At 41.2% G+C, this 20,527-nt stretch overlaps 1 protein-coding gene across 1 annotated transcript in view; it reads left to right on the forward strand.

The window, feature by feature from the left end:
• The window catches only part of LOC126354384 (condensin-2 complex subunit D3-like), a 120,665-nt gene that overhangs the window by 62,533 nt on the left and 37,605 nt on the right, over positions 1–20,527 (forward strand). The window contains exon 7 of the mRNA XM_050003985.1: positions 10,045–10,222. Coding sequence (XP_049859942.1) covers positions 10,045–10,222 — 178 coding nt within the window. The remainder of the gene's footprint in view (positions 1–10,044; positions 10,223–20,527) is intronic.

Raw genomic sequence — 20,527 nt, forward strand, 5'->3', positions numbered from 1 at the left:
ACTGAAGAGGTTGCCAGAAAAAAATGGTAACCCTCAGTTTAGTAATAATTAGTTTGATCAAATAATTTGTTATGTTTTCGAATGGACTATATACTAATAACAAGTAGTACCACTAGAAAACACTGCCTGCTGTATAAATTACTTTGTCTTTGTTATAACTTCAAGTTGAACAAATATATTTCAAGGACGATGCAATACATGAAAGTCATAGCTCAAGTAAACAGAGTAAGACGTGTGTACACTTTAACAGTCAAATCATAACTGAGTCCAAGTCTAGCGGCCGCTGGCTGGCTGGTCGCATAGGTGACGCTGCTGCTGCATGGCTGGCAGACAGCGCCGCAGGTAGAGGATGCGCGTAACCGCGGCGGCACTTTGCAAGATCGGCAAGTCACAACACTTTTCCCCCCTTTGACGTTTTTGCACAGGTCTTGAAGGAGTTGGCCTGTAGATTGCTAACGTCCATAGGTGTTGTTTGATTGTCCATAAAGTATTGAGGAGGAGGCTTCCCGTACAGACGGAAGTGTCCCCGATGATAACGGGTCGAGATGACAGCAGACATGGGGGTTGAATCTGCTGGGGCCCCGTGCACCAATCGGCCCGTTGCGGCAAGTCTGGTTGTTATAACAGGAGACATGGACAATGTGTCCGCGTCTGTACGAGAAGGAGGCGAGTAGAGTTGCTCTGACAGATGATGGTCATCTGGTTCCTGCATAGGGACATCGCCTGGTGGCGTCAGTTCTTGTGCTGGCACCGATATGATGGTGAGAGGACTGTGTTGTGAGTAATGAGAGATTCCAGTATTCCGAGCGTCAGGTAGAGCCAAAGGTGGTGTAGCGGCATCCGGAACAGGCGTTGCCGGCACACAAGGCCGAAGCTGGTCTGAATGAGGCACTGCATCACCCTTATCCGTCTGGATTTCATACAGGCGTTGGCCACGGTGTCGTAAGATGTGGCGAGGACTCCATTTTGGCCACCTGCCATATCCCCGTACCCATACAAGGTCACCGGCGGTGAACCGGCCAAGCGAAGGCACCCGCGGCTGTGAGGTGGAAGGCTGCAGAAGATGAAGTAGCGTGCGGTGCTGTCGGCCATGTAAGAGCTCAGCTGGGCTGTGCTCACTCATGGGGGTGAATCGGTAAGAAGCCAGAAATTGGACAAGCACATCATCAGCAGCAGAAGAAGTCAGGAGTTTCCTCATCTGAGCCTTAAATCTGCGGACCAGTCATTCAACCTCACCGTTTGACTGTGGATGGAACAGAGGGGCCGTGACTTGCATGACGCCGTGACGGGCACAAAAATCCGCAAAATCGGAAGAGGCAAATTGTGGGCCATTATCAGTAACAAGAGTAGAGGGAAGGCCTTCCAAAGAGAAAATGCGAGCTAGAGCATTGGTGGTTGCCGCGGTGGTAGGCGACGTGCAACGGACAATGAAAGGAAAGTTAGAGTAGGCGTCAATAACGAGAAGCCAATAAGTACCTAAAAAGGTCCCGCGAAGTCAGCATGAATATGCTCCCAGGGCATCTCAGGCGAAGGCCACGGTGGCAAAGATGACTTCGGGACAGCAGCCTGTGACGCCCAAGGGCCGCAGGCAGTGACTATGTGTGTGATTTCAGAGTCGATGACGGGCCAGTACACATGACGGCGCGCCAGAGATTTTTTGTGAGAGACACCCCAATGCCCTTGGTGAAGGAGGCGCAAGACCGAAGTACGCAAAGACACAGGTACCACAACATGCGGCGAAGCATTGTTGGTGGAAAGAAGGATAACACCATCCCTAGCCGTGAGGCGGTAATGCAAAGCGTAGTAGTTCCGCAACGGATCAGAAGTCTTAGCGGACGGACGATCTGGCCAACCCTTCTGAATACAGCATAAAACTTGGGAGAGGGTAGGGTCAGAACCCGTAGCAGCTGCCAGCTGGTCCCCAGTGATGGGGAACCTGTCCACAACCCACTGCTCGGCAACATCAAGGTGGAAACACAAAAGTTCATCCCTATCGAATGCCAGATGAGGACCCATGGGAAGGTGAGACAGTGCATCAGCATTCGCATCTTGTCGTGGGTTTTGCTGCAGTTTCTTAGAGGTTTGTTTATGGTTAGGCCAAGGCTGCGCTTGGGAGCATACTGTGGCCACATCGGCCAGTGGGGACACGCCACACACTTTGTCAACATCGCACTGAGGTTGTATTTCCCCGACGTCGCCCCATGCCTCTATTTGCGCTCTAGCAGCGTGAGAAATTTCAAAAAACTGAGCGATGGATAGGACTTTATGTAGAGTTGGATTTGCCAACTGAAGGGCACGTTGCCTAACTTCTTTGTCGGGCGCCGATCGGATAATAGCATCCCGTACCATGGGATTCTTTGTGAACTTCAGTAACAAATTGACACTTTCTACTCAGGCGATGAAGTTTAGCAGCCCAAGCACGATATGATTGATTTGGTTGTTTTTGACAATGATAAAAGGCAATGTGAGAGGCTACCACATGCGTTTGCTTTTGAAAATAGACGGACAGAAGTGAGCACATTTCAGCAAAGGACAAAGACGCAGGATGTTTCAAAGGAGCCAATTGCGACAACAACTGACACATTTGAGGTGAAATCAATGAAAGGAACAGAGACTTACATGTTTGTTCATCTGCGACATGAAATGCCAAGAAGTGCTGTTGAAGATGTTTTTCGTAATCAGACCAGTCTTCTGCAGTCTCGTTAAAGGAGGAAAAGGAGGTAGAGACAACAACAAGACACGCCCCGCATTTGATGCTGCGACGAAATCACAAATCGCATTTGTGAGAAGCGTTTGCTTTTCTATGAGACCTTGCAATAGTTGCTCTAAAGTAGCCATGGAAACATGTGGGTCAACGATGGAAATGAAAAATCACTACCTCGTCGCCAATTGTTATAACTTCAAGTTGAACAAATATATTTCAAGGAAGACACAATACATAAAAGTCACAGATCAAGTAAACAGAGCAAGACGTGTGGATGCTTTAACAGTCAAATTATTCTTATTCAATTTCTGCTGTTGTCTTTGAATTTAATTACACTTGTAACATGCAGTAACTCAAAATGCATTCTTCTGGGTTAGCTTCTTCTTCTGTAAACCCCTTCAGTTATTCTACAGGAATCTTACAAAAGTGATAAAAAAAGATTACACTTTTTGCCTTAATAATTTCGAAAAGTCAATCCATGAAACTTGCCATCCTTTGCAATCACACATACATAAAATTGTAGCAAATTGGATCAATTGGAAAAGTTAGAGATTATGATACGTATTGGGAAAAATGAAAATATATTCAATGAACAGATTACATGAGATACCAAGTGCTTATTAAAAAATTGTAAGTCTTTTATAATATCAGTTTGGGGCCAGCTACTCTAATTGTAGTGATACTGTGAATATTTAATGGGTGATGAGATTATAACTCCAGGACAACTGTATAGGGGGTGTACATTATCTTTGATCACTGGTGAGAGTGTCTTTGATTTCTTGATTATGCACATGAAGTGCTCAGTTACGCTTCATATGTGTTTGTATCAGACGTATCTTTCCTGGAGGTATATGACCATACACATGAGTAGCTGTTGCCATAACACTGGCTGTATTCACAGACTGCATAAACCAATTCATTTTAGTTTATAAACCAACTGGGCGAATGATCTTGAACCACATTTTAGGAAGGCTCAGTTTCAGTGGAAGTGGCCACAACTTAATAATACTTTTATTTGTAGCTTTACTTTATACCTGTTTATGATTTTTGTAGAATAATTTCATTGATGAAGTGCTTTTTTATTGTGAAAGTTGGGTGAGCCTACATTTTCAAGGTGTATACGTGGACAAGGGGGGGGGGGGGGGGGGGAACCTCCCGGGGTTTCCCGGTTAAAAATACACTTTCTCCTGGGTGAAATCATGCCTTTTCCCTGTTAACTGACAGTATATTTTCTCTAGGAACTGTATAACTTATCAGTCCTTTGAATAGTTATGGTTTTATACACGGGCATAGAATTTCCCGGCGCTTTAGAAAATGAAACACAGGGGGGAAAAACACATTTTGGAAAGATCTTTCATGAGCAGAAAAATGTATGCTGCATATTTTTGTATTATGAAAGTATAAATTCGAATTCCACCAAACACTGCATGTTACTTTCCGAAGCATTGAAATCGAGTTTGTGATGTGTTTTTGTGAGCCAGGCATAGCTCATGTCAGGTGATCTCGCCAGCTGATGACAGTGGGTATTCAGAGTTGAGGACACGTGATGTAGTTAGCCAATAGCAACATCACTGTTAAGAAGTGCGAACACACAAACAGAAAAAGCTAATGGTTTAAATTATATACATAGTGTTGCTACACGAAAAGCAAAGCTTTCACATATAATATTGGTCTGTAAGATTAATACGCTGCAAGAGAAGCTAAGCTTTCACATATAATGTTGGTCTTTTATGCGCGTATTTCAGTGTAAGATATATCACACAAATGTGCCAGTAAAATTTTTAATAACAACATAAATGTCTGATCTTCTGGGCTCGAAAAGAATCTCAATGGCTCGTCATCAGAGTTGATTTTTAAATGAGAGGCAAACACTCTGTGCTTTAAGAAATTCATTGTACATTCTTGCACATAGTTCAACTTGTGTTAAATGAAATTTACTTTCATAGCAAAGCTTATCAAACCACCATCTGGAAAATTTTCCCGCAAGCTATTAGAAATAGGTTCGTTTCTGCAGTTGCCAGAGAGCGCCAGATGACAGACGTCGCCGCACTTGCTATACAGCTACAATGGCGTAGGGAGCCCATATGTTCGTGCATGTAAAACATTAGAAGATCTTACATTATGTCATAAAAGAAACAAGACATCAGACGATACTCCAAGAGCATCGGAATTTCGTGACCCATACTAAAATGTGCACATTTAAAGTGCATATTTAAAATGCACATTCACATGTCCAGATTCCCAGTGAAGTAGTCCACAACCTGATATTAAGCTTTTCAATGTAGTTTTTGAGATATACATTTTCTTGGAGTACCAGTACTATGTTATCTCATGTTTGGTTCTTTATTATGGCTTAATGCCACAAGTGCAAGAAGTTGAAAACGTGCACCTGAAATGCAGCGAACAGTGTGTGGAATTAAACACTTCGTTTCATATATATTGTCTGCCTGAGTCTGATTATCTGCAAGCTTTTCTTGTAGCTGGGTTTGAACAGCATAGCACATTGTGCTTGAGGTTTCTCATGCTCAGCATAAGTGTAGTTACACTGATTATTCTAACATAATGTGTGCCTTAAAATCTTTTCTCATGATTACCACTAAAATTTCCAGATTACTAAATGGAGTTATTGTAGTCGACTTGCAACCAAAATAATATGCGAGTGCCTAGTCCAAATGTGTTATTGCTGCTAATAAACGAACTACTGGCAGTGTTAGTGTGAGAGCTACTTGATTGTAAATTACTGACACCTTATTTGGTCCTGTTAGTGATATCTGCTGGCCACTGCACATTATCAAAAGCCACTGTGCTTTCTGTAGACTGGGGGCACGAGTGTGCTGTTGTGTGTGCCAGTTGATTAGTCACACTACAGCCCAAATGTACACCTGAATCTCCATCTACCGAGTGTTGATGGTTAGCTGATTCATCAGTCTGGTTGGAGTTCGTTACTGCTGGGATGGCTCTGTTGTTGATGGCCACGTGATCAGGCACAGACTAACTAAGTGAACTGATTTGTGGCCTGTGTTGCACCTCAGGTTGTAAGAGACTGGTAGCATGTGTTTCGCACAACACTCTGGACATGATTTCCGTAATGTAGCAGTATGAAGCCATGAAGGCAACGATATGGAGGAGTGACTGTGTGTCTCACATGTTGGTTACGACAGTGAAATTATCTGTACTAGTGCTTCTCTGAATGCAACAGTGACCAGGGCAAATTATTGGCCACTTTATGCAGTATTGGTGGACTTAAGTTCTAGAGATGGTGTCGGTAACTGTCTGAAATCAGTGTATTGTCAACATTGGCTAGTAGATAATCTACATACATCAACATTGTTTTCAAATGTATGCTGAGCGGAAGTGGCTATTTCAAGTACTTGCGCAATTTGTAAAGTCATATCGAGTGATGAGTCTGAAGATGCTAATGCTTTCATCTTAACTTATTTTTGCAGATGCATGTACAAAATTAGACTTGCAGGATAATCCTTGCAGTTTTCTGACTCATATCGCAAAAGTGAACCCAACTGTTTTGTGCATTGTTGTTGCTACTGCTGCAGTAGTTGTAACAGATGCTGTTGTTTCCACAGCAGAAGGAATTGTCGATCCATACTTTTTCTGGCCACATGAATACCTCAACATTACGCAGACAGTTTATAGAGACACAAGCCATGTGTGGATGTGGATTGTCCTGTTGAAAAATGGAACCATGATACTGTCGCACGGGAGGCAACATATGTGGATGAAGTGTGCCTGTGACATACCATTGTGCCGTCAGAGTTCCCTCAGTTCTTACCAGCCACAATCTAATGGCTCTCAATGTCACTTGCCTCTACAAAATATTTGAAGAGCGGTACTTCTTTTGAGGTCACTGCGATACTCGCTATCAATGGTCATCCGGGGTTGTGCAGAAACATGACTTGCTGCTGAACACAATGCGATGTCATTCCTCTACAGTCTTTGCTTCCCATGCATGGCATCACACCAAATGCAACCATCAGTGTTGTGATACTAATGTTAGCATACACTAGGGATGGTAAGTTTCTTGTTTGTCTGCTGCAAGTCTCTGACCAATGGTGTGGGATGACTCATAATGTTGCAGAGAGTCCATTACTTGCTCTCCGATGACAGTTGCGTGCTCTCATATTCCCAAGCAGTCCAACATCAGGCCACTGCACATTTGAATGTCACACGAATGTAAATATTATATGATTCGAGCAGCCAGCCAAATGGAGATCCACTATGGAAACCCTTTCGAATGTCAAGTGCTGATAACAGTGTCTCATATGAGTATGCAGTATCTCCTTGTTCTTCTCAGTGACCACTCAGCACCTGACGCTGTTCATGTTCCTAGTATACCTTACCAGGCCTGGTAACAACATTACACAGGAACAACATTAATATATTATGGTGGCACAAGGTTGTAGCACTTTTGTTTTGCATGTTGGCATTTTGGTTGCTGTGGATTTATTTATTGATTGTAATTTTCTATTTGTTATTCACTGTTGCTATTTGTGTTGTATCCGGGAAGTGTGGAACAATGAAGACTGGAGGTGTGAGTGGGAAAACGAGTTTAATTTCTCAGTTGAAGTTCACTCAAGCTCTGCATACAAACACTGTCTGATGGAATTGTACACTGAGTACCCATCATAATCATACAACACTACCAATTCAAGTCTGTATATATACATAGTTACAAATGATGAGTCCAAACACTTTGTGAGACTAAAGCCTGATTTTGCACTGCCATCCATGGTGGAACGTGCACTTTTAACTAGTCCAGGCATGTAGGAGGCCACTGGGGAGCCCTTGGTGGCATGGCATGGCATGATTGGCCTGTAGTCGGTAGGTTGCTATTCTCTTTATGTATGCTGGCTGGCATTGTTAGGGTTACCAACAAAGCGGCTTAGGTGTGGTTGCACCTGCACTGTTAAGTGATGCTGGTGCCACTGCCTATCAACCATGAGCTCATTGCTGTCTGATTCCTGACCACGAAATGCTATGTGCCACAATGCAGTCATTGATGATACTGCAATTTGAGTTTACATATATTTGTCATTTAGAGGTAGTGCACGGAACTGTGGAAATGGAGTGCCAAGTGGAGAAATCAAAACATTTCCGACCTATTCTTCTATTTGTGTTCAGTAGAGGGTTTACAGCAGCGGAGGCAGCCAAAAACACTTGTATCATGTACGGGGATAATGCCATTGGACAGAGCACCACATGGATAGGATTTTCTCGTTTTAAGGAGGATTATTTTTACATTAGTGACTCTCCAGAGTCAAGAAGAATTTTGGTGTTTGATGAAGATCATTTAAACCCCTTAATCCTCAGTTATCCACATCAGTGTACTTGAAATAAGGCCAATCTGATGAACTGTGATCATTCCACCATCGTCCATTACTTGCATGCACTTTGTAAGGCTCAAAAATTGAGAGTATGTGTACCACATGCTCCAAGCCAAAATCACAAAAATCAACAGGTGGCTATTTGTGTATCTCTGCTTGCTTGTCATCAGTTGACTCATGAACAACACCAACCATTCCTGTCTTGTATCATTACTGGTGATGAGAAATGGTGTTTTTATGCTAACGCAAGGAAAAGAAAGGAATGGTTGAGCCCCAAAAAAAAAAGCAGCATCTCCCCATATAAAGACCTATGCGCATCCACTGAAGATAATGTTATGCATTTTGTGGAACAGCAGCAGTGTGGTTTACTACAAATTGCTTCCCCAACATGTGATCATCATTGTTGACATTTATTGTCAACAACTGAGACATCACATTGACGCAATCCAAGAACAATGTATGAAAATTGTGAGTCATGTAATTACTGAAGAAAATTGCCAAAAGAGTATCATATTTAGTTGTCTTCTGTTACCTATACTACTGTATAAAGACAAGTCGTTGTTTAACTTTGTTACCAAAATCTCGAACAATTCTTGACTGATTTACTTCAAATTACAACATGATATTCTAGTAAATGTTCAGATGGACATAGGTTACATATTTTTAATATATATGATATATAACTATTTAATCTACTATACAAAAGGGAAAGGCTATCTCAAATATCTTGAAAAATTCTTGAGCGATTTACTTCAGATTTTTACACGATAGTCTTTTTGGATCAACATAGGCTGCATATTCTTAGTATTTTTATTATATAAATTTACATACATAATATATAAATAAACACTTTTAAGGGTTAACTTAGCACAAATCTTGAACTGTTCTTGACCAGTTTACTTCAAATTTTTACATGATAATCTAATAAATGTTTGGACGGACATTGGCCATATATATTTTTAATGCATACAATATACTAATATATGTCATGTATAAAGTGGGAACTTTGTTTGCAAAAATTTCAAAAGTGCTTGGCCAATTTACTTCAAATTTTTACATGATGCTCTAATAAATGTTCACTCTGACATAGGATGTATTTTTTCATAAACGACAATTTGCAGGTTTTCTGTTAAAGCTAACTGTGAGAAAGAAAACACTGTACTGTGAAAATGTGCAGTTTTGTTAACATTTTCATAGTCAGTTTTAATTACAATAACAGGGAATTTAAACCATTAGACAAGTGGTTTCTCTCAAATGTCTTTTTCCTTATACATAATTTTTAACAACAGTACATACAGAACAAAGTGCTGTTTTATTTTCTTCCTCACAGTTGGTTTTAATAGAAAATAGTGAAGTGGTTTCAGTGGTTTTTTGGCTTAAGATTAGAAAACTACTCCAGGATCTGATTCATCTGAAATATTGCAGTCCTATCCATCCACAAATTGAAATGTTGATGAATGCTGTTACTGAAGCTACTATCCTCACAGATCGAGCAGCTGGAGTGCATCTTTCGTGTTCCATACACCAATGATAAGAACCATTCTGCCATTCACTTTTAAGTGAATTCAACTCCCAGTCAAGGTTTTGTTTGCAAAAACAATAATTAACACTCAAGATTAGAGAGAAGAGGGAAGAGGAGATGGACAGACCGGGGAGGGGGGTGGGCACGTTGACAAGGAGGAAATGGACAGAGAGAAAGGGATGAGGAAATCAACAGATATAGGGAAGAGAAGGTTATGGACAAAGGACAAATAGTGTGCTAAGGGGGGAGGGGGGAGGGGTAGGAGGATAATGGACAGAGAGAGGTGGATAGAAGGAGATTAGGTCATATATCCAATTCCTAGACATACTTAGCAGTTGTGAAGCATTGAAACATTGCCAGTGTATTATACTTAGACTAATCAGAGCTCTGTAGCTAAGAAAGATAAAAAAGTGTAAGTTTAATATTTTCTCTGTGTTTTTATGTCTGTGAAGTGTAATAAAACATGAATAATTTTACAGTGCCACTGGAAAATACTCCACTGCAGGCCATGGCTGTAATTACACTTGGTAAGATGAGCCTTCAAAATGATCTGTTTGCCAAGGATGTAGTATCCCTTTTGGGGTGTGTGTTACGTGAGACAGATGATATAATAGTAAAAGTAAATGTCATCAATGTGTTGGCTGATTTGTGTATAAGGTAAGCTACTGTTATTCCTTCAACTTTAAGTAGAAGTGTTTAGGAGTGAGCAACAGGGATGTGAAAATTTTAAAATTTTGAAACTATGAAATCCAAGACAGATATGATTTTATTTTCAGAATGGTGGACATATATTCTTAATTTTCTGTTAGTTGCAAATTGGCTTCATGATACATTTTTCAGATGTTCTACATGATTATTACAAAGTTGTTTTTTCTTGTGATATGGTGTATCATCATTATTTGAACCTTTAAACAATGGAAAGTCCAAGATGGAATAACAACAGTATGAATAGGATAGATTTAATGTAATTGCACAGGGGAAAAAAAACTACTGACCAAGTGGTGGCAGAAGAACACACATATAAAGGTATTGAAATTAACAAGTTTTTGAAGCCAGTGGTTACAGAGGTTCCTTTTTTTTTTTTGTCAGAAGGGTTGAAGGAAAAGGAAGAGGGGTGATGGGAATGGACTAGTGATGTTTAGGAAATTGGGAGAGTTTTGGAAAAATCGCCAAGAACCCCAGGTCAGGGTAATATGGAAGATAGAGATTACTGCTCAAATATAGAGCACGAGTTAATAAGAGTGAAAAGCTAAGTACAATGTATGTGACAGAGGTGTGAGGGATACAGCAAAAATAGACAGGTAAGAAAATCAAAGGTGCAGAAAACTGAAACAGAATGAAGAAAGGAGTAGTTATTGTGAAGAAATGCTGAGACAGAAGAAATTATTGTAAACTGATGTCAGGTGGGTGGCAAGAAGCAAGGACATGTTGTAGCGCTAGTTCCCACCTGCTGAGTTCTGAGAAACTGGGGTCTTGGCGGAAGAATCCAGATGGCGTGTTAGATGAAACAGGCACTGAGGTCATGACTGTCATGTTAGCGCATGCTCTAGAGCAAGATATTTTGTGTTGGCAATATATGCCCCCTGCTTATTCCCATTCATCCTAACTGATAACTTAGTGGTAATCACGCCAGTGTAATAGGCCAAACAGTGTTTACATAACACCTGGTACATGGCATGCGTCATTCCACAGGTGGCTCTCTTGTTAATAGTATGTTTTGCCCGTTACAGAACTTGTATAGGTGGTGATAAAAGGGTGCATAGAGCAGGTCAGTATTGTCATTCAGACTCAGTATTGTCCATGTTCAAAATGGCTCTGAGCACTATGGGACTCAACTTCTGTGGTCATCAGTCCCCTAGAACTTAGAACTACTTAAACCTAACTAACCTAGGGACATCACACTCATCCAAGCCCGAGGCAGGATTCGAACCTGCGACCGTAGCAGTCGCACGGTTCCAGACTGCGCGCCTAGAACCGCGAGACCACTGCGGCCGGCTCAGTATTGTCCATCAGTATTATCCTGGTCTTCAGTGTATTATCATCTGCTTCGACAAGGCTAAGATTTCCTACAATCGTGCCCTGATATGAGGTTCATTCTGTCTTCCATTTTGTCTACCACACCTAGAATGGCTTTTTGTCACCCTCCCAATCTCCACAGTATCCTTGTCAAACCCTATTCTCCTTCAATACCCATTTCTCCATTGTGTGGCTCCTACACCTGTGGCCATCCCTGCCATAAGACTTGCCTTATTCACCCTCCTACCACCACTAGTACCAGCCCTGTAACTAGCAAAACTTATACTATCAAAGAGAGAGCCACCTGTGAAATGAAACACTTCATGTACCAGCTGTTATGTAAACACTGTTTGGCCTTTCACATCAGCATGGCTACCTCTAAGTTATCAGTTAGAATGAATGAGCGCAGGCAGAGAATGTATGCTGGCAACACCTTCTGCTACTGCTTGATGAATAGATTTTGTATCTACCCAATTACATTATATTTTCAAAAATTGATTATTTTCATTAAATAGGATAGTTTGCTCCTCAACAGATAGAGGAGGCTTTGTGTTGTAGACAGACATAATGAAAAGACTGCTAAACTTCAGCTTTCAGATGAAATAGTCCTTCTTCAGCAACAGAAAACACACACACACACACACACACACACACACACACACACACACACTGCTACTGTCTATGGCCACTCAGTTTTGACAGAACCCCCCGTAAACAGTAGCCATTTGTGTGTGAGTCTCGTGCTTTTTTATTTATTTGTGTGTGTGTGTGTGTGTGTGTGTGTGTGTGTGTGTGTGTGTGTGTGTGTGTGTGTTCTGTTTCTGAAGAAGGATTTTTTTGCTCGAAAGCCAGAAATTTGGCATTTTTTTGTTTTCTCTGTATATGACTCTATGCTTCCTCTCTTTGGTAAATAATAGTCTGACCTTTTCATAACACTAGTATATGAAATTTTAGTTGTGATGTGATATAACTGCAGTTTTAGTATGTCAGTATACCTCAGAGACTTTACATAACTCCAATAAAAATGATCACTTACAGACAACTCTTGAGAACTGGCAAGATTTCATATAATTTGATCTCTCAATGGTTACTGACTGTTGTGGATAGAAATTGAAGTTTTTTGTGCAGCACTTTTTTTTTTCAAGTTGCTGCAGGTTAACTGAAGATATTGCCATATCTCCCCCGTGTTTGGTGGAGTACTAGCACTGCTTCCAGTGTAGGGTTAAATTTATTCAGGCAAGTTTGTTACAACTGCTGTCATATTTAATCAGATTTGTTGATCTTTGCGATCCACCACTTGTAGCCCCTGCCTTCCAGTGGAATTGGACTTTCATGTTCCAGTTCCTGCCTCCTTTTTTCCCACTCTTTCCAATAAACCGAGTTTCAGTGCAGGCATCAACAGGCTAAGACCTCGGTTGTTTTGTCTTCCTGTGTAGATCAAATCAAATCTTCATCAGCTGTTAGGATCACCTGATATTCAACAAGCTGTATGCTGTGGATAGTGCTTTCTCCATCAGGTTTTCCCATGTCGTGGCATTTCCTTCTCCAGTTGGACATGGTATATGGAACATACATAAGAGTGTTTGAATCATACAGTATCCTTGTCTTAATTTCTTAGTGGTTTTTATAGGTTCACTGCAGTCTTCCCAATCTAATACTTGCAGAAATCTTTGGGTTCATGTTTCATACAGCTTTCAAGGGCTGGAAATTTATGCTACTACATTGCATTGCATATCACAATCCACTGAAAGGGCAGTGTCATAAATGCCTTTGGAGGTGTACAAAAACCAGGTGGGCTTCCCAAGATCGATCAAGATACTTTCTAATCATTTACTTTGGAAACCTATCTGCTCTTTTTCCTTTGAAATTGCTTCTCCATTCGGCTTTTGCGAAAATTTGTAGTTTTTTCCCCCAGTGTTACCAAAAAATTCATGCTCTGTTGTGGAGTAGTATACCTTTGTGCAGTATTTCTTGTCCATGTTTCCATCCATTTGTTCTTGATGGGTACTTACTGAATAGTTTCATGTGCAATTTAAATAGCTTTTAGGCATTCACTATGTAGATTTCCATGTCCAGGAACCTACCCCATTTTCATTGTTTTTGCTACAATTTTGTCTGCATATGTTGCTATCAGTTTCATAGGCCTATTGTTTCCTGTCCCCCGAATATTAATATTTTTTTAAAATGTTGTCTATTATCTGTGTGTAGTGTCTTACAGTAGTTTGATCATTCTCCTTTTGTTATAAGCAGTTGAGCTTAGCCCTTCCTCCCAGTTGAGCTTAGACCTTTCTCCTATATGTTGTAAACCATCTGGGGATTTTTCTGTGCTTTGATTTTGTGCTCTCTACACTCTTTCAAATTATTGATATGTTTGAATCAGTCAGGGCGTTATGGTTTCCTTTATAACTGAGAGATGGACAATCTAAAATTTTATACCTGCAACTTTGTCATGCTTCAACAAAAACCTTAGAGTGTTTAATAATCATTTCCAAATAGCAAATTTCCCCATAAATAGTGTTGTATCCTTGTCACCACTGTAGTGTCCTCATCTACACTGTTGAGTCTTGTCCCAAAGGGATCAAGGGAGAGGATGTTGTTTGGTGGCTGGTGTCCTCTTTCTACAACACAACTACACACATATATTGACAGGGTTCTTTATTTACGTTAACAGGAATCCACTTATTTTTAAGAGTGTCCATATGTTGTGGTATGGGCTCTTCTAATCATAGTCCATGTTAGCCACACTGCTGGTGAAATACAAGTCCTGCTATAAACACTACACTGGTCCAGTGTACTGACAGTTGCGAACTTGGAGTGTGAGTTAGTGCATCAGTGACTGAGCAGCTGAGCTAGTGACTGAGACTGCACATTGGTGGCATGTTGCTTGCGAGTCTGCCTTTGGCCTTCCTGATAGACACTGTTGATCCAGCACCTGCTATCAATCTTCTTGCTACATCTTTGCCAACCAGTGTGCTGGCCATAGCTTACACGAACACATCCCTCCCCCTGAAAAAAGCCGCACTGTTGCCATGTAGGGTGGATGTGTACGACAACTGGGAGAGAAGCAGGATACTGGATGTAGAGAGAAGCAGGGAACTGTGACTTCGGAAGATGGCATACTCCCAACCATACCAAGCTATCTGGCTCGTGAGGCAACAGGAACATCCTCCGGAAAACTGCTGCCATGACACATGTCCAGGCCTGAAGGCATGTCCTGGGATGATGACGGCGATGGCAGTGGAAATAACGGGTCTAGGTCCATTGGGTCAGAGAGCGAGGATGGCAGGGGCGAGGGCACATCGTCCATCCACTCCTCTGGCACAAGTGAGTGGCCTCAAAGGCCGCACAGTCCCATGAGGCCATGAATCTTAGGGAAGAGAAGCAGCAGAATCACTGGGCAAATGACATGCATGAATTTGGTTCTGGTAGCAGTGTTGTAAACATTGCACCTGCAATCAAGTACATAAAAGAACCAATACATTCCTGGATCTTACCTCTTTCCCAGTGCCCACAACTGCCATAAACCCTGAAAAGAAAAAGATCATGCAGCGCAAAGCGATACTTGCGAACCATTGCCGGCGCTGGATGCTGCATTGTATGCAGCAACTGTAACAGCGCTCAGTGGCAGCAGCCATGCAGAAGGTCTGCTGATGATGGTCTGTCTCATGGGTGGAAACGGTAGGTGGCAAGGAAGAGTTGCGGTGCCTTTTCCTGTGAGTGGGTGGTGCGAAGCTTGGCCATCTGTTGCTTAAACTGCGCACAAAGTATTCTGCTTCTCAGTTGGACTGTGGTTGTAACAGAGCACCTGTCAGATGACAAATGCCATTTCATTCACAAAACTGTTCAAAATCACATGAAGTGAACTGTGGTCCATTGCCTGAGTCAGTGTGCACTCGTTGCCATGGCAATTGAGTCTTAGGCCAAGCTGAGAATATCTGTGGTGGAGTGGATTTGTTTTCCTTGCATGTGTGACACTGTGATGTCATCTGTTAATTGTGGGTGTCTGTGCCCTGCCAAGTACAGTGCCGTCGCGCTAACTGTTTGGAGCAAACAATTCCCCAATGTCCTTGGTGCATCAATTGCAACACATTCTTTTGCAACACTTTGGGAATAGGCACACATGATTGTTCACTGACATTTTGAACTAGAATCACACCCTGTTGAACTGAAAGTTATGCCGTCGTGCAAAGTATTGGTGCACAACTGAGTTTTGGATACTGTTCAATGAACGAGGCCAAGATATGTGAATGTAATGCAACAAAATCTTGAGGTCAGGGTCTGCTTCTGTGGCCTGTGCAATTTTTCTGTAGTGCAAGGGTAGTGTCCAGCAATTCAGAGTCCTGTGCAATGCTTTGGCAACAAAATGCACCAGGTGAATCAAAATCAGAGTCTGGGCCAATTGGAAGATGAGAAAGGGTGTCTGCATTGCCATGCTTTGCCATAGGTCTGTACACAATTTCATACTGATAGTGTGAAAGCAACAAAGCTCACCATTGCAATTTTTAAGCAATGCCTGTAGGAACCAGTTTTGACAGATGAAAAAAGGACTGTGAAGGCTTGTGATCTGTCGTTAAATAGAATCATACAAATATTGATGGAATTTGGTGACACCATACGCAATAGTGAGAGCTTCTTTTTCAGTTTGGGAATAATTGCACTGAGTTTGAGTTAACAACTTTGAGGCAAAATCAATAGGTCTGTCTTTTGCACTAGTTCTGTGCAAAAGCACAGCGCTGATTCCACAGGAAGAAGTGTTGACTCTCAAAACTACTGGCTTAGCAAGGTCAAAATGTACTAAACATCTGTCACTGAGCATGGCATTTTTCACTTTCTGAAATGCGTTTTGACAGTCTTTAGTCCACACAAAAGATACATTTTTGCAACACAAGTTATGTTGACTGGAATACTCTCTTTCAAATTCTAAAGGTGGCAGGGGTGAAATACAGGGAGCGAAAGGCTATTTACAATTTGTACAGAAACCAGATGGCAGTTATAAGAGTCAAGGGACATGAAAGGGAAGCAGTGGTCGGGAAGGGAGTAAGACAGGGTTGTAGCCTCGCTCCGATGTTATTCGATCTGTATATTGAGCAAGCAGTAAAGGAAACAAAAGAAAAATTCGGAGTAGGTATTAAAATCCACAGAGAAGAAATAAAAACTCTGAGGTTTGCCGATGACATTGTAATTCTGTCAGAGACATCAAAGGACTTGGAAGAGCAGTTGAATGGAATGGACAGTGTCTTGTAAGGAAGATATAAGATGAACATCAACAAAAGCAAAACGAGGATAATGGAATGTAGTCGAATTAAGTTGGGTGATGCTGAGGGAATTAGATTAGGAAATGAGACACTTTAAGTAGTAAAGGAGTTTTGCTATTTGGGGAGCAAAATAACTGATGATGGTCGCAGTAGAGAGGATATAAAATGTAGACTGGCAATGGCAAGGAAAGCGTTTCTGAAGAAGAGAAATTTGTTAACATCGAGTATAGATTTAAGTGTCAGGAAGTCATTTCTGAAAGTATTTGTATGGAGTGTAGCCATGTATGGAAGTGAAACATGGACGATAAATAGTTTGGACAAGAAGAGAATAGAAGCTTTTGAAATGTGGTGCTACAGAAGAATGCTGAAGATTAGATGGGTAGATCACATAACTAATGAAGAAGTATTGAATAGGATTCGGGAGAAGAGAAGTTTGTGGCACAACTTGACCAGTAGAAGGGATCGGTTGGTAGGACATGTTTTGAGGCATCAAGGGATCACCAATTTGGTATTGGAGGGCAGCGTGGAGGGTAGAAATCATAGAGGGAGACCAAGAGATGAATACACTAAGCAGATTCAGAAGGATGTAGGTTGCAGTAGGTACTGGGAGATGAAGAAGCTTGCACAGGATAGAGTAGCATGGAGAGCTGCATCAAACCAGTCTCAGGACTGAAGACCGCAACAACAACAACAGTGATGCAGTGAAGTTGCAATCTGACGGGCATTTGGTATGAACCAAACGTAGTATGTCATCTTGCCAAGTACTGTATGCCGTTTAGACACATTGTAAGGAACAGGCAAGCAAATGAGATTGGAGGGGCTGCTCACCCTGACTGTTTATCACATGACTGTGTTATGTGTCACTTTAGTTTAGTTTGAAAAAAGCCACATTTTTCGAGATGCCATTTAAATCCTGCTTCTGACAACACTTGAAAAAGAGCGCACAAATTGGGAATTTGTTCCACTGGTGTATGACCTGAGATGGCAATATCGTCAAGATAGTTTGAACAAAATGCCACTTTTGCAGTCAGCTGTTCCAAGTAACATTGAAAAATTGTGGGTGCGGAAGCACTGCCGAAGGGAAAATGCCAGTACTTGAACAGTCCTAAGTATGTATTTACAACAAACACTTTCTGTGATTCTTCATCCAGTGGAATTTGCAAGGAGGCATCATACAAATCTATCTTAGAAAATGTCCCGCACCAAGCCTGTCCATGAGTTCCTCAGGGTGAGGTAACGGATAAGTGTCAAAAACTGACTGTGGGTTGACTGTTGACTTGAAGTCAACACAAATGCGAATGCGATCAGAAGGCTTAGGCAGCAAAATGAGGGGACTTGCCCATTGACTGACTCGAATGCGAGCAGTTACAATTCACTGGTGGCTTTGTCTCTTAAAGCAATTGGAACAGGGCATGCCCGGAAAAACTTAGACTGTGCATTGTCTTTCAGTGTAACAAGCACTACAAAGTTATTAGATTTTCTCCATTCCTTCTAAAAAAAACTTCAGAGAATTCTTTAAGCAAGTTAGCCACATTATCTTTTGGATCAAAAGCTGATACTGAAAGTATGTCTTGTATGCTACGTCCAAGGCATCTAAACTGAAAATGTTCTCACTGTCTCTTGATTCAAACACAGTAAAATTCACTGTTTTGTGAGATTTGTAAGTGGCAGGCAAACTACACTGTCCAAGCCATGGAATTTCCTGTCTGTTGTAAGCAGTGAGGTGCTTGCTAGATTTAGAAAGGCATGGTAAGCCTAACTATTCATATGTGGCATGATTAAGCAAGGTTACTGTGGCTCCTGCATCTAACTGAAAGTTCACACGACAGCCAGCAATTCATAACGAGACAAATAGTTTGTTAGAACGTTATTGCTCAGCACTAGGGCAAGGAGGAGGCACAACCTTAATCTTACTGTTGTCGGAACCTGTTGTAGGTTTTGAAAACACAATATTCATGGCATGTGCACGAGCCTGTTTTTTCTGGTAGCAAGCAAAATTGGTGGTCTTGTGCCATTGGAAACAAACTGCTTGGACATGGCCTTTTTTTTCCACACATGTAACAAGTTGCATTACGTGATGTGCGATCCCGTCTTTTCTGGTGAGCAAAACATCTAGGGCAAGACTTCACTAAATTCTCAGGCCTATTTGCCTGTCTACAAACCGGTCTGTGCAGCTGTGTACGTGCTTTTTGTTGTAGCAAATACGTTGTAGCAAAAAAGAAAGCAAAGCCTCTGAAAAGAGAAATTTGATTGGTTTTGTGGCTCCCTTCATAGAATACATGTAAGAACAAACAACAACAATTGAGCAAATAGAAATGAGCACCCCTGCAAGCTAAAACATAAGAGAAGGAAGCAAAATCTTCAACCAAGTTGATTATCTTCAATCTGCACTGAATTATCCTCGTGGCCATTGTTATATCCTTGTCACAACTGTCCTCGTCAACATGGTTGTGTCTTGTCCCATGGGAATCAATGGAGAAGATGTTGTTTAGTGACCGGTATCCTCTTTCTACAACACAACTGCACACATGTATTAACAGGCTTCTTTATTTACACTAACAGGAAGCTACTTATCTTTAAGAGAGTCCATGTGTTGTGGTACGAGCTCTTCTACTAATGGTCTACATTAGCCTCACTGTTGGTGCAGTACAAGTCCTGCTATAAACACTGCGCTGATCGCAGTTTGCTGCCAGATGCCAGCTTGAAGTGTGAGTTAGTGCACCAGTGATTGAGAGGCAGGGTTAGGGACTCAGACTGCTCTAGTGACTGAGACAGAGCCTTCCAGTTTGTGGCGGCGATCTGAATACTTGTGGTCGAGAGGGTGTTGGCGGTGTGTTGCTTGCGAGTCTGTCACCTGCTTCTTGCTACATCTTTGCCAGCTGGTGTTCTGGCAACAGCTTATGCTAGCACAACTAGTGTTTGAAAGACTGATCATTCTCAGTAGTAAGACGAACTAGTATCATGTATGAAAGAAAAAAAGTATGAAGTACTTTCCAGTGCTCATGCCTACATCTTATGATCACCATAATATACAATTGAAAAAGATATGGTAGAGAACGTTCAAATATTTTGAATTATTATGAGCCTACGGCATTCTAGATATCGTTTAAGGAAATTATATGTATACTAAAATCAAAATGCTGATATATTCAAAGACCTCTTATTAAGATGTCATTTTCTGGTGCTGTAAACTAATTTAGGCTTACTTCCATAACACATCGTTAACACTGTCGCTGTCTACATACCTCGTATTGGTGTATATTGTAGGTGTAGTGCAGATGAAATTGTTTTTCTTTGGGTACATAATGTCCCAGCAATGGAATTTGTTGCTCAGTAACATTTGCTAAGACCTATTTAATATATTCTGAATGTTTAACAGCTTCAATTAACGGCAGAGTCAGCAATATTATATACTTACGTAGTTGGCTCATTCATATATGGAGGTGTGAGTGCTAGTGGTAAATTCTTTGCTTATGTTCGTTGGTGTTGTCTTTGCCTGTAAATTTGTTTTATGAGTTATCATGTTCTGTAATTTCAATAAAGTTGTCAGTATAATTTTTATGTTTTAAATCATTTTGTTTGTTAAGAATTTTGTCTGGAAATATGTGTATGTGAATGTATAATTCTAATTCTCCTAAAAATTTCCTTATTGGCCCTATGTGCAGGATTTGCAGAGCATTTTTGATCTGTG

Source organism: Schistocerca gregaria, chromosome 3 (genome assembly GCF_023897955.1).
Source record: "Schistocerca gregaria isolate iqSchGreg1 chromosome 3, iqSchGreg1.2, whole genome shotgun sequence".
Classification (NCBI taxonomy): domain Eukaryota; kingdom Metazoa; phylum Arthropoda; class Insecta; order Orthoptera; family Acrididae; genus Schistocerca; species Schistocerca gregaria.